This window comes from Lipophrys pholis (genome assembly GCF_963383615.2).
Source record: "Lipophrys pholis genome assembly, chromosome: 16".
In the NCBI taxonomy this organism is placed as follows: Eukaryota; Metazoa; Chordata; class Actinopteri; order Blenniiformes; family Blenniidae; genus Lipophrys; species Lipophrys pholis.
The window spans coordinates 13,129,588-13,145,090 of NC_137634.1; the positions used below are offsets into that span (position 1 = coordinate 13,129,588).

The 15,503-nt window shown below is 41.2% G+C and overlaps 1 protein-coding gene across 1 annotated transcript in view; it reads right to left on the minus strand.

The window, feature by feature from the left end:
• LOC308121713 (glutamate receptor 4-like) overlaps nucleotides 1-15,503 on the minus strand; it is a 138,911-nt gene that overhangs the window by 19,280 nt on the left and 104,128 nt on the right. The window contains 2 exon segments of the mRNA XM_080483130.1: nucleotides 5,916-6,289; nucleotides 10,869-11,075. Coding sequence (XP_080339256.1) covers nucleotides 5,916-6,289; nucleotides 10,869-11,075 — 581 coding nt within the window.

Here is a 15,503-nt window from a genome sequence, read left to right on the forward strand (position 1 = left end):
ACACACACACACACATATATACAGTGTATATATATTTTTTTTTTTATGGTGTACATTTCGACCGATGAATATCTGTGTGCTCAGATGACAGTCCTGGCATGTTCAGAGAGGCCTTCAGGGTGGTGATGTACTGGCATAGATAACCCAGCCTCTTTATCTTTTATGTTCTGCAGAACCTGTCACATTATCCACCCAGGAGATAAAATCTGTGGGATTTCTCTGACATCGGCTCATCCTGCGATGCCTGTCCAGCTTGAACAAAGTCCTTTTTGGTCATATTAAAGGTTGATCTATTTTCCCTGCATTTCTCTTTTTGATGTCTTCGCCGAGCTTCAAATGTAGGAAACTTTACACATATCAATATTTTGATTTGCAGCACCAGGTACTGTATGTTGGATTGTTTACACATACAGTTTGTTTGTTTTATTTTGTAACAAAGAATTCTCCTTTTCTTGTGATAAACTCTTTGGCCCAGTTTTGTGTTCAGGGCTTAAATAAAACCAGGACAAAACTACTCTGGTTTAAATGAATCTACACTAACCCAGTGGCTTTCTGAGATGTGGTTTAACTTGTAGATGTTCATTTTTTTTTGTTGCTTGCGATGACGATATCAAAGCAAGAAATGCTAAATTGGGGTTTGACTTTGAAGCGACAGATCACCACTGTCGACACAACAAGAGCCTCCGGCACAGCCCATAATCTGCCCAAATCGTGCAACAAATCAGCCGAGTGTGAAGAAGGACAAGCGCTTGCTGACATGAGCAATAAGTGATGCAGCAGAATGGCGGCTTGTCAGCCGGAGAACAAAGCTAATTACCGTTGAACTGATAGAATAATGGGAATCTTGCAGATTGCCCACTTGCAAGTCATCTGTCTTTTACAAACACGGCTATTGTTGGCCTCAATTTTGCCACTCGAATTAAAAGTTACTCCTCATCAGAGGCCATCAGGAAATTTTGCCATCAGTATGCACACGCTCGCTAATCAGGACGAATCAAGCCAATCGCGGCGTTCTCATGAGCTCGGGCAGAGATGTGGCGGGGAATGTCACAGCAGAAGAGACAAAGACAATCCATCTGGAGGGTCGAGGAGGAAGTGACTGAAAACACCTGGAACGGCGGCGACCAATTACACCTGGAGCGGCAGCCGGCTGCCTTGATATTTATATTGACACTGAGCGACTTGTGATGTGACATCCTGCAGTCTCAGGAGGAAATACCAGAATAACCTCACCACTATTCATTGGGGATTTGTAGTCAATTAAAAAGACTATCATGTCACCATTTCATTTCAGCTCCCTTCTTCTCCTGTTTCCACGGAGACATAGCCATTGGAGACCCGGGATATTAATCACTGAATTAATTATTATGGGCTGCCTTGAGGGAGCAGAAGGGGGTATTAACCCTTATTAGGGGAGAGAAAAAGAGAGAGAGAGAGGGAGGAGAGGAAGACGTTCTTTGCCATTTCAACCTTCCCGTCGAAGCCGTGTCGCGAAATGAATCGAAACATGGGGAGCGGGAGGGTTCCATTCCTCTAACAGGACACCGCGACGTGGAAAAGACACAGCAAGGAACAGCAAATGGAAGTCGTGTCGTGGAAAGCAAACTCAAGATCAGGAAGCTGCGTGAAGGAATCTGTCTTTGTCTTTCAGTTCAGCCAGGCAGCTACTGCTGGGAGCACACAGATTATCTTATTTTTAAGATGATCTGGTCTGGCTAAGGAAACATCCGGCCACTGCACTGATGAGCCATGATATGACCATCTGAGTAATATTGTATTGGTCACCTTCTGCTACTAAAACCGCCCTGGCCTGCTGAGGCATGGACTCCAGCGCCAGTGATCGATCCTTTACGTATTGTAATCATCAATGTGACACGGGGCCTTGTACATCACAATGCACCTATATTCTTCAGACAGAGACTGACCATTGCAGACCAGAAACACCCCACAAGAGCTGCAGCGAGGTCGACGCTCTGCCCCAGTTGTGCATCCATTATGATTTGCCCTCTTGTCACATCCTTGAGCTTACTTGTTCCTCTCCTCCTTCTAACACATCAACTTTGAGCACAAAATGTTCACGTTGCAGCTCACATATCCAACAGTGACATGAAAATGAAATAATTGGTGTTATAATCTTGGTGGCAGTGAATGGCTAATTGGCGTGTATTCGTAGTGACGGCATTGAAGTTAAGGAATTACAGTTGACTGATTTTCCAGAATTCACACAGTATACTTTCTATTTATCTACCAGTATCACCTTTTTTTTTTTAGATAATGACAAATCAGCAAAAGCAGTGTTACTTCATTTTTCACATTACAAGCCATCGGCTACTTGTGTCTCCCTATTGCAAACGTTTAGAGCTTTATTGTGTTATTTTCCAAACCTTCTCGACGAATTGGGAAGCTTTTATGTGCGGCTTGTAGTTAAAACTATCACAGTGAGAAGGTATATTCAGGACATCTGCATTTTCCTTTGTGAGAAGTTTGCGCGTTGTCGCTGCGCCTGTAAGTCAAAGACATGCTTGTTAAGTTAAACCGGCGACTTGTACTTGTGCACTGACCGTTTTTGCTCCAATCGATCATTCCACATAGCTAAAATCAAACCCGGCAAAACTCGCCCCGAATACGCTTTACTCCCAAACACTGGAAACGATGTGTCCAGCTCATAAAACTATCATCCGTCAGTGATAGATGTAAATGAAGACTCCTAAAAGTTTTCGATGTTGCGTTGCATTCAGACTTTCAGAATTTCCAGCGTCCCGCCTGCTACCGGCTGTAACACACAAGCGGAACGCCGGGGGGCCTCACCCCAAATTTGTCCCCTTCACCTTTGCCCTTGTCACTTCCTTGGTGCTGTCTAATCTCCCCTGTGTGAAGGGATTTGCATGTTGCTCTGTCAGGCTAAACTGGAGTGGAATTGCTCCCGGGCGTGTGTGTGTGTGTGTGTGTGTGTGTGTGTGTGTGTGTGTGTGTGTGTGTGTGTGTGTGTGTGTGTGTGTGTGTGTGTGTGTGTGAGTGTGTGTGTGTGTGTTGGGGGGGGGGGGTTGTTCTGTGCTGATGGATTGGGAGAGGCCCGTGGGATTAGCAGTGACAGGTGGAAAGCAGCGGGGACCACAGCCAGAGACTGAGAGGGTTGAAATGTAGACTTTTCATTCTGATGCCGACATTGTTGTGCAGCTCTAAAGTCCTTATCTACAGTACACAGGCTGAGATGTGGCGGGCAGCGGTGGTTATGGTGGTGGCAGGGGGGGTGGGGTGGGGGGGTGGTCTGCACACGTGAACAAAGCAAGTGTACTTTTTCAATGAGTGCACTTAATCAAAGTCCCGGCCCCACTGTAGTCTTCTCTGTCGGTTGCTTACGTGTGGTCGACCTATAATTTCGGAGGTGCTCTAATGTACGTCGGGATCCTCCATCTTGTGTGTGCCTCTCTGCTCTCCTCTGGTGTGATGGGAGGCTGAAAGATACAGGCCGGTTTTGGTCCTCCTTTCATTTTCTAAAAATCTTACCAACTCTATTACAGCACAAGATCCATAAGGGCTTAAAACAGATAAAAGAATTATTACATGAGAGACTTAAAATAACTATAGGAGCCATTATAACAGCAGCTTTAAATAACCCAAACAAGCCATCAGCTGGAACTTTAAGCTTGACAAAGCCATTCAAACAGCTAAGAAAGGCTTTACAGAGAGTGAGAAACCATTGAGAATTACAGGCTTTGCCAGTAGGCTTCACCAAGTCAGCGGAGAGAAAGCCAGCGCCAGATGACAGACAAGGAAGCCTGATCCTTGACACAAAACTGTACAAGCCGAAGTTCTCCAACCTTTCTCGTGCAGGTCTGCAGCAGCCTCGGGGACGCTGCGTTTGGGTCTTGTAAATATGGACGAAAGGAGGAGAAGTCACAGACAAGCAATGGCGCGCGGCAAATATTCAGGAGCTCCGACGCACAGACGCACAAGTCGAATGGCACACCTGTCCAAGCTGACAGACACTGAGACGAGCTAATTCCCTTACAAGCAGACAACACAGTGTGCACGACCTGGACAGTGAGGAACAATAAGGCTGGGGAGGAGAGAGAGAGAGAGAGAGAGAGAGAGAGAGAGAGAGAGAATCGATACTAAGAGAGATACTCCATCTTCGACGCACACAAACACACCACATATACACACACACACACAGCAGATGGATATCACTGCACAGGTAGAGGCTGAGCACACACAGCACGAGCGGCACATATACTACTGCACTACTTATCAGAAAGTACTCAAAAAACATAGAAAACTATAGGGCCCATGCAAATTTACTGATAAAACACACAATATATGCAGTCACTTATCTAAAGACTGAAATATAAGGATTGTACAGTATATTTTTAATGATAGATGAAATCTCACAGGGCAAACTTTTCAGTGTAAAAACTTATTTAAAGGAGTAGTTCAGCATTTTGGGAAACACGCTTGTTTGTGACATGCAAAGAGGATTATCAACCTGATGGTCAAAGAATTGAATTTTAGGATTTTTTGTTCCAACAGCTGGATTACCAAACAACTTGCATGTGGCTATCAAAGGGAACGCACACACCTGTGTGTTCGTGAGTCTGTTTCCGGTGCAATTCGTATACATCGAGTTACTTCTGCACTCCTGACCAAACTAAGAACAACATGTTTACATATCTTTTCACAGACACGTTTTACCAGCCGCACAAAGAGAGATGCCATCTGCACTCTGCCAATAATACATCATGTTTATGCCCCCAAGTTGATGCGGGAGAGCGCTGGTTTGCTTTCCTTTCCATTATCAACTACACATTTCTCCATCATCGTCTCCCTTGAGGACAGGATAGGATCCTGCATGGAAACAGTCAACGGCAGCCAGAAATACCCGGTGTACAAACATCCATAATCTAAACGTGACATATTATATATTTAATGCGAAGAACTCACATATTTATGCTTCATTGATTCTTATATGATGCTAACTTAGATAGTAAGTGTAAAGATTTTGACTCGTGCAGAAATCTGTTCCCAGACTGCTCTAAAGTCGAGCTGAAACGTGTGAAAGCCGCTTTTTGGGTGATGGCTGCTGCCCTCAGGCATTATTTCTTGGCAGAGTTTCCCGGGGTGCTTGTTCAAAAGGTAAATTGTTTTATCATTCAGACAAAATTTCAAATGTGGTAAGTCCGTGAGCTTTAAAAGAGTTTTTTTCTATAACTTATTTAAGAGTCGGATTGGAAATTTAAATTGACAGTGAACATAGTACATAGAACATATCCCAAAAGACTGAATTAATTCCTTCAACTCAAATCGCTATAATCTTAAAAACACAAACATAAATCACTTAAAATGTTGGATAGGCGCTAAATTGGAAACTTATTTCCATCATGACGATGACGACAACCGTTCAAGGCCATTTCCAAACAATCCTCCATTATACACATGCAAACACATTAAAATGACCTAAAAACCAGAGACACCGGTTTCACCTTCCAGCGATGCGGATGTAAACTCAATTATGACAAACTTATGTGATGTTTTTTTTTTTTTCCTTCTCCCCCTGTTCCGCAGCACTGCCACAGAGTACGGTTTGTCACAGCGGGGTGTCGAGACTTATTCGGTTTCCATTTGCGTCAATCAAACATGTTTGAAATAATGATGAAGGTCTTAACTGGATTGGCAGGCGAGGGATTTAAGAACACCACACTCACGCGGAGTGTTGTGTGCCTAAAGCACAAAGTCATCTGTATGATCATCCACACCAACGCAGACACAATCCAATCTGATGTGATGGCATATTGTGATTCTAATTGGCCCGCGGGTCATGCGTTGCATCTAAAAGACAAAGTTAAGAGCGTAGACTTCCTGACAAAGCGGGAGTCTCACAGATCGGAGGCGGAAAAGTTGAGGAACGTGCGTCTTACCTGGGGGAAATGTCACAGCCCTGCTGCATGAAGGCGCCCAGGGAGAACCAGAGGGAGTTGAAGATGCCAAACTCATTGGGGGGCTGGTCGCTTGGCGGACCGTCGGTGCCCTCTTCGGGCTCCTCGGTGTGCCATTCGTACGGGCTGAAGCGGCTGACCAGGAAGAGCACCACGCTCACGCCGATATAGGCAAACACGATGCACATCCAGATCTCGTAGGCCAACGGGTCCAGGAAGGAGAACACCCCGGGTTTGGACTTTTGGGGCTTCTTGATCATGATGGAAATGCCCAGCGACATGAAGGGCTTGGAGAAATCAATCACCTCCTCCCGGACCAACGTGATAGTCAATGGGGCCACAGCGATTTCCGCTTTCTGTGGGAATTCAGATAAAGAGGACTTTGATGAGACTCCCAGAAAGCAACTCCAAACCCAATTGATGACAGATAAACAAATGCAAATGATGGATGATCTCTCTGAGCCGAGCCCCGCAGCAAACAAACGCCGCTTAGTCACAGATATGACATCCCAAAAGGCCTAAAGCCAGGCAGCCATCAGACAAACAAAACAACAACAATTACCCAATTTCTCCTTCTTCGGCTCGTGTCATTGTCATTCATGACATTGTTCACATCATGAATTTCTCCCTCGCCTGAGCAAATCTCTGAGCGATGAAGTTCAGATGGCAGACAAATTCATCACAGAGTGATCAAGTTAGGGCAGGGAGGAAAAAAAGGGGGGAAATTGAAAAAAAAAAAAAAACACGAAATTCTTCCCTAATGCTCAAAGGCTTAGCTGAAACTGCAGGAGAATCAGCAGGGAGGATAAAATAATGTGTCAGGGAAATATGCTTGCAGCACAAAAAGGCAAAAAATAAAAAAAAAAAGGGGGGGGGGGGGGGTACAGCCACCTCGGAGGTTTGCAGCTGCAGAAAAGTGCCTGGTGGCTTGCTGAAAATCCACAAACCAGATTACAGTTAGTGACTTAGCAACACTCGTGACCTCGGCTGCCTGGCTTGGGAGCAGAGGGCTTAAATATCAGCGAGAATTTAAAGTTTTATTACGACCATCTGACACTCCGAGGAGGTGGGAGAGGAGAAAAAACAGGGGAGGGTGGGGTGGGGACGACAAAGAGAAAGAGGTTTAAGTTCTTTCATCCTCAGCAAAATGCACTAAGATGACAGCCTCGGGGCATTTAGTGTGCGCTCAAATATACGGCAGGTTAAAAGTAGGCAGGGCTTTTGTGGCAGAGCTGCAGAGACGTGAATGGTCTCGGAGCAGAGCAGAGGAGGAAGTCTCCTTACACTCACACATTATACATCTTTAACACCCTCGACTCACTGACGCTGCTCACTTTGCTGCCATACTTCCCGAATCTCAAGTGTTTTACTGACATTTGAATGTAAATGTGGAAAAATTCGGAAACATTATCACTGCTATTACACTATTTCGTTCCATCTTACTCAGTTTTTTTTGTTTTTTTTTTCAGATGAAACGACTTGTTAGTTTAACAACTACACCATTTAAACCCTCGTTCGATTGATTAAACAATAACTTGCAGGCCACTGCGAGCACTGTTGTGCCATTGGAAGACTACTTCAGTGATTTAGTAGGAAAAAAACCCACATTTATTTGTCAAAATCTGTTCTTTAATACGGTAAAAAACTGTATAAAAGGATCTTTTTCTTCATTGTTTATCTATTTGAAGCCTTTCAAGGAACTAACGAAATCAACAATTTCCCTTATTCTCAGAATTCGCTCACATTCATCAAATTAAAAAAAAGTGAAAAAGTCTACGTAATGTTTTTATTCCTACTGATTCTGAAGCGCCTTTGCTACTTCGATGACGAAAACCACATTTTCTTTTCTTTTTTTTTGTTTTTAATTCAGTTGTTTTTATCCTTCGCATAGCTTTATACCAAGCAGCAGCGACAGTATTAAGTATACATTTTTGAATAAAATCTTTAATGTCGCTCTTTTTGATCGGAGGCACCAGTGAAACAGATGAAAACAAAGTTTATTTGAAGCTTTACAATTCTTCTTTTTTTTTTTTTTGCATTAAACTCTGATGTGCCATGTCTCTACCATACTGTAGATGTTAAACAATATTCAAAGAGTTGAAGTTCTGATAATTTAGCATTCAGCCAACAGTCAAAATGAGTAAAAAATAAATAAAAAAGAGAAAACTCAGAAAAAGAATAATTGAATCAGCATTACAACACATCACTTATTTTAGGAGTGAACCTGAATTTGGCCTCAGAACAACAGAAAAATAATGACAGTTGGCAAACATACAGCATCACACACCATCAGCTTGTAACTTGACCTCTGCCCACTTACTTTGCTGGCAACATTCAACATTTAAAGCATATAATAAACAAAATATCAGATGAAAGCACATTTATAAACATTTCATCAGAGATTTAAAAGCTTGGTCCTGAATTCTTCTGGCAGGCTGTTTTTTGGGGAAAACTTTCCTCTCAAAGTACAAACAGTCAACTCATGTATCCATGAGAAAGTCCCGTTCTTACCTCCAAGATGATCATTAAAACCTCAGATTTAATTCCAAAATGTGCAGGTCGCCAGTGAAGGGAAGCTAAAATTGGTGTTTGCGTCTGTTTCTGTGAGCAGCGTCACCTGAACTGTGGATGGTGGTGGATAAGAGCAGTACTTGGACAGAAACACAGTATTTACCCGAGATTTCATGTTAAGGGGTTTATATTGAGGTGATTTCCGTGTCTTCCAGTCAGACGGAATGCGACTCTGCTCTCAGCGCTTGGTAAAAGAGATGAAAACAGCAGAGAACATAGCTGCACTTTCTCACTTTTTTTTTTTTCTCCTGTCTTTTTTGTTGACTTGTCCTGGTTAGTCTTTACGCCCAAAGTGTACTGTGCCACTCGATCGGTCCTGACACATCCCCAACTCTGTCTCCGCTCGCTGCAGTCGACTTCGCGGTGAGTCACGGAGGTACGAAAGCAGTGCGGGCGAGAAAAATGCCACTTTGTGAAAATGCCACTTACCTCATCACGAGAAAAAAAGACCCCAAAAATGTAGTTGTAGTGTATATTTTAAACTGAGTGGCAGAGCTGCACGTGCAGGCATGAAAAGGATACCTTTTTGCACGGAATAAGGATTTTTCTCAAATATCAAATGTTTCTCAGTTTCTATTTTATAAGAAATGGGCTCCTAGTGAAATCAGAAATTTAACAAGTCCTACACTTTCTCTTGAGGTTTCGGCTTCATTCGCATTTTTAATCCAATAACTAGTGGCTGTCGGTGTGGTGTATGTGAACAGTGTATTAAAATCAGTTGTAGAACATGATCAGTGTATTATGACAAAAGAAGAAAGAGGAAACATAAAAACTTAGATTTAAAATGGTCATTAAATGTGCAATCTGGGAGAACTTCTGCTCCTTTTTCCAAGACAACTCCTAACTTTGTGTGTTTTCGACGGTCCTGAGAGGCTCAGCTTACCTATTGGCCATTGTAATGAATAATATAGAACTCTATTTACATGATTTCTAGAAATTATTTAAATGTAGAGATATGATAAACAGTCTAACAATTAGAGTTAATATAAGTAAACATGATGAATATTACTAGTGACAGGCTAGGAGTATAAACCCTTACTTAATAGAGGTTAATATGAAACACACATTATTGAATGAAATGTTAATTACACCCGAATATTAAATCCAAATTCTGTAGCACTGATGGAAATATTACAATTCAAAACTCCTGCCATCATTTCCGGATTTCCATCATTGCATTTTACCTTCGTTTAAAACCTCTTAACACCCAAATGTCACCTCTGAGATTCTTTAACAAGCTTCGCCGCCTCTCCTCATTCCCAACCCTTCTCAGCGTGCCGCAGTAAAGCTCCAATAACTTCCTGCTCCCTGCATCCATGAGCGTCGCCAGAGACCGCTCACCATTTCATTCCAGTTGGGTTTAATTATCTACACAACAAAAACAACTAACAGGAGCAACAGTGATCCAGAGCAAGTGGAAAAAAAAAAAAAAAAAAGATAATACGGCTCATTCATTGAAATGCTTCTTCTATGCATCCATTTTGAGCACGAGAGCATTTTTGGTTCTGTAAATACGGTTTTAACGGTATAGAGAACCTATTTCAGATTTCTTTCTTTTTATGTCTATTTTTAGAATTAGGATTTGATGTGACTATGAACTTCAATAGTTTTCTGTGTCCTTTAACTTTATTGTCCTGAAAGAATATCAGCCTGTATAACTCTGTAAATATATGTAATAGCATGTGATTTTGTGTCTATGGTCTTTTAGCATCATCGTTGTTGTTGTTGTTGTTGTTATGTTGTTGTGCTGATAGTTTGTTTTGTTGTTTGTTCATATGGCCTTTTGTTGTTGTGCTTGTTGGTTGTGAAGATTGTTATTGTGATTGATGTGGTTGTTGTTGTACTAATGGTGGTGATTATTGTAGTTTATGTTGTTGTGTTTGAGGTTGCAGTTACAGCGGCGGGTGACGTTGTGGCGTTTATTTTTACGAGTGTTACTAATATCTGATTTTTCTCGAATTCAATTCATTTGTCACTTCCGTCACGCTTGCATTTTCTACTTAAGCTGCTGTAAATAATACTGAACACTTCAAAGATGTCCCGCATTATCTTTACAAGAGCTTGACAGCTTGAAACATGTTTTATTTAACATATCAACTATTTTAAAGACTTTCTGCGTGCAGTTTCAGTGAATTACGATGACTAATTTCTTGATATTTTCCGCTTTCGATATCTGAATACCAATTTTTGTTCTACAAACGTATTGTTCGGCTCACAGCTTGGAAGAAAGCGCAGTATTGTCTGTATGTCATCATGAGTTCTAGTGACAGCATGAAATTACAGCTTCAGTGTGGTGAGTCATACAAGATCAAAAGTGACTTTCTGTGAAAAATGAAAAAAAAAAAAAACCCAGATGGTTCTTACCCCGTACACCAGCTCCCCGACCATGCCGTTCCAGATCTTCGTCTCCGGGTCCCTGGCGCCGTACTTTCCATCGGGGACGATGGAGATCTTGTACTTGATGCCGATGTGCTTGGCGATCTCCGACGCCAGGTCCACGCAGTAGCCCTCGTACTGGTCGTTTCCCTCGTACATCTCCCAGTTCTTCTTGAGCATCACGTATGGACCCTCCTACACAAGGGACCATAACCAGTGAACCAAACCGTCAGACAGGCGAACGCAAGCGGGACGGCTCGCACAGTCGACCGCCGGAGTGCCGGCGTGGGCCCGCAGCTGAACGACACCAACCAGAGCATTTGGCCACCGTGGAGCTGTGATGAGAGTTTTCAGTATATTTGAAGCATGCACATGATGGAGGTGGACGCGGATAGAGCATGGGAAAGCTAAGACATTATTCAATTTTCTATGAAGAAATAAAAAAATAAAAAATAAAAATTTGAACTGCACCACTCAAGATATTACTGGGAAAAAAAAAAAACTCCTCAAGAAAATCACTTAAGCAGACGTCTCAACAAAGCTGGAGTGTCCCTCTTCAGCTTGCTGTCTGCCCTCCGACAACGAACACTTAACCTCTAAAGTCTCGCCTCTTTCATTGGAGATAAGCTTTTATACGGACAATATTTTGACTTCCAGCACTTAACTGAAGAATTAATCACTTTATACATTGTTATGGGCCAAAGAACTAATTGCATGCGTTCGTGTGCTTCAATTCTCCTCACTTGGTCTTGCCTGCTGTGGATTTCTCCTCATCTTGAACCATCAATCTGAAATCACCTCCGACAGGAAGACGATTTACTATGTCAAGCATCATATCCACTGCAGACTCCGATATGCATCGTTGTACTTCTGTTTTATTCTCTGTAACTTTAAATACATTTTGTGTCTCAACAATATGATGTGTAAAGGTAAAAAAAACCTGGGTAAAAATAGGATCTTTTTAATTTAGGATTGTATCACAAAACAAGTCTGATGCAGAAGTGCATATTTCCTTACTCATAATCTACTGACAATTTTAGGTCAAAGCATATTAGAACAGACGCTGTTTTATTCAATAAAAATAATTGAAATTCACTCAACTGTGAATAATTAAATGCTTCAGTCACCAAAAAACACAAGAAGTTAAACCTCCAAATGTCTTCAGAATTGAAGGTGAAGCTGCTAATTTGCCGTTCAGAACATTTCCCACCCTAACAGGTAGAACATCAGTTTCCTCAAGCATTTTAATCCAAACCGCTTTGCTACCGACCCCTTCAAAAACCTGCACTCAGCCCCGACGTGCACGGCGCTCGTCTGGCTCCCGCGAGTAATTTGGGGTTTCGGTGTCTCGCTGGAGAACACTCCGGCGTGCGGACTGGAGGAGCCGAGGATCAAGCCACCGGCCCGGTGATTAGTGAGCGACACGCTCCGCTTCCTTGAGCTGAGAAGGTGGACGGTGTCAGGATGAGAGAGGGAGCAGTCAAATTAGTGCTGCGACGATTGCCCTCTTAAAGTGTAGTCTCAGGATGACGGAGGGGGATTTATCGATTTATTTAAATAAATACGACGCCCTGATATCAGACTTCGAGATGCTCATTTCTAAGGTTTATTTCATAAATATAACAGCGCTTCTACTTCAGGTTTACTTTTTAAACTCAAGTCAGGTCATTTCTTAACCTTCCTCACGTCATAAACTATATGTTAATAGCTGTTTTTGATCCATAAAATGCTGATAACGCTACTTTACATGGAAATTTATTTTCATTGCATTTACAATACGTTCCATTTTTGTGTAACAATTAAAAGTTTTAGCCCGTGTGACAATTGAGACTTAATTTTGTGGATTTGCTATGACCTTAGATTTAAATCCAATATATTCCATGACCTTTGTTCAATAGGAGGTTGGCAATATTTTGTTCCCCTGGTTTAAATAATTAATGAAAAGGAGAGGATACATCGATAGGAAGGGGTACATCCCCTCTATCGCTCCCTGCAAATTGGCCACTAAATATCCAGAAGTACATAAATATGAATTCAATGACTAAACATTAAAACTAAAATGCATCATAGATGTTTTTCCTAACATCAACGCACAGGCACTTTGTAAAAAGGACTCAGATTTGTTAAAAATAGTGTGGACAGTTACTGTCCATCACAGCTCACAAAACCTTGCCTGCAGAGTTCAGACTAGATAGTTACCTTAAATAATGACAAAAAGGCAAAATAAATTCTTGCATGATGCACCAAAACTTCTATAATTCCTCCTTTTTTTGTTGTTGTTGTGCAGCTTTAAATGCAGTGACTTATAAAGTGTCGCCTGGAGATAGATTAGTGTTGTACAACAAGTGAGAAATGTGTGTGCAGCCACACCGACAGCCTGGTGGCTGCAGTGCAGGCAGGCAGAGACAGCATCAAAGTCTTCATGTGGACGTTTGATACACAGACTCGGGGAGGAGGGCGCAGAGCATGACGAAGCAGAAAAAGGGGGAGCAGGAATGAGAAATGAGCAGCAGTCAGAGGGAATGACTCAATACTTAAAACAAGCCCGGCTTCGACTCGAACATTTAACGTAATCAGGGGTGGCTACATCAGTCTACACTGTGACCGGCGGTAAGTTATAGATCATTAGATTTGCTGTTGCTCAGAAAGTGATCTCCGGCGTAAGCCCTCGCACGGTCCCGGCGCGCATATTTCCAAACAAATTACTTTTGTCATGGAAGGCAGCGTATTGCATATTGAGAAAGGGAGCAATTTATTCTCGAGATGTGTTTGCTTGACATTGCCCGGAGCCAAAGCGAGGTAAACCAGAGACTCCTCGGCGGAGAGCCAGTGGAAACGCTCCGCCGAGCCCGCGGCACAGCAAAATGTTACTGTACAACATAATGACGCCACAGTTTACCATTTTCAGGACAAAATAAAACACGGGATATGTGTTTGACTGCTAAATCAGAATTCCAAGAAAGGCAACATAAGTTCATTCCATTTTTTATGTTTAAAAAAGTAAAAAAAGACAAAATAAAAACCACACAAGTGAATTATGCCTCCCAGAGTAAGAAATAATGAGTAAATTACTTGAATCATTCATCAAGTTTTTACACCCTTTACTATTGACTGTGGCACTGTAATTTCACACAGTGGAGTCATCATAAATGAAGAAACCCTTTATCCGGCACTCGGTCCGAACGGCAGACTACATGCGACAGCTTCAATATAATTAGAGTCTAAATACATAAATCAATGATCAATCGATGAAGCTGACATAGTTTAAGTTGTACATGAAAATGTGACACACCTTCAGTAAATTACAGAGCCTGCTTTAAAAATGCGCAGGGTCTGAGCTCTCTTTATCATCACAAACATCTCTTAGGCTGTTTTCTTTAAAAAAAATCTTCATAAAACTCAACTATTCTTGTTTGTTCATTTTGATCTGACTATATGTGTAGATTGTGTTTTATTTTTCACAGCGTACTCGTCCTACACAAGAAGCATGAGTCTTATAAATTTGCAATAGATTTCTTTTTGAAGATCAACTTATTTTAATAATGAATGATCGTTGATGCGGACTTGTGTCACTTTAATGGAAGTTAAAGTTCACATTTTATGTTAAATGTGAACTGTTTTTTGTTGTTGCCTGAAATAAATAAATAAATAAATAAATAAATAAATAAATAAATAAATAAATAAATAAAAATAAAAATAAAATAAAATAAAATAAAATAAAATAAAATAAAATAAAATAAAATAAAATAAAATAAAATAAAATAAAATAAAATAAAATAAAATACAATAAAATAAAGTGAAATAAAGTGAAATAAATGATCTGGTCTCACATTTAAACTACAAACTCCTTTCATTATCAATTGATGCAAAATGTTTGTTATGGCTGTTACCCTGTAAGATCAGCTTGTCCATGAGATTCCATCCATTTGCCTTCATGGCTTTTCTTTCCCCGCTTCCATTTCTATTCTAAAATGCCTGTATCTCATTGTTGATTGGCTCTCGCTTGTACATACATCCTCCACATCCTCCTCACCCATAGGACTCCACCTCGCTGGCACAATTTTTTCGTGAACTCGAAAAGGTTTGGTGTTGAATAAACCAACAGTGACAGGAGGTTTAATGTATAAATATTTGTAACCACTCGTCAAAAAATGCCACACCTAATTATAGCCCCCAAAAAAGAAGAAAGAAATCACAACAAATGTCTGATGTCTTTTCTTGCAGCACATCCAGAATAAAATACAGTATATCAGAAAATAAGGGCATTTCATGAATAAAAAGCAAATATGGATGTTTGGCTGCACTGTTAACTGATACATACATACACAGCCTAGATGTGTGTGACGATGAAGGAAAAAAAATAAATGAAAGGATGGAAACTTCAAAGCTCCGCCAGCACTATGGTTCCCTCAGTGGTGTAATGCATTATTTAATAATCTCATATATTTGTATTCATATTAACAGATGAATAAATAAAGTGATCAGCCACAACGTTATGTGCACTGATAAACAGATCATTTTGACTTCACCTGTCAGAGGGAACGTCGGCAGGAAATTTACATTTTGTCTAGATGTGTTAGGAGCAGGAAAAATGTACAGATCTTTAGTAAATCTTGTTGGGTG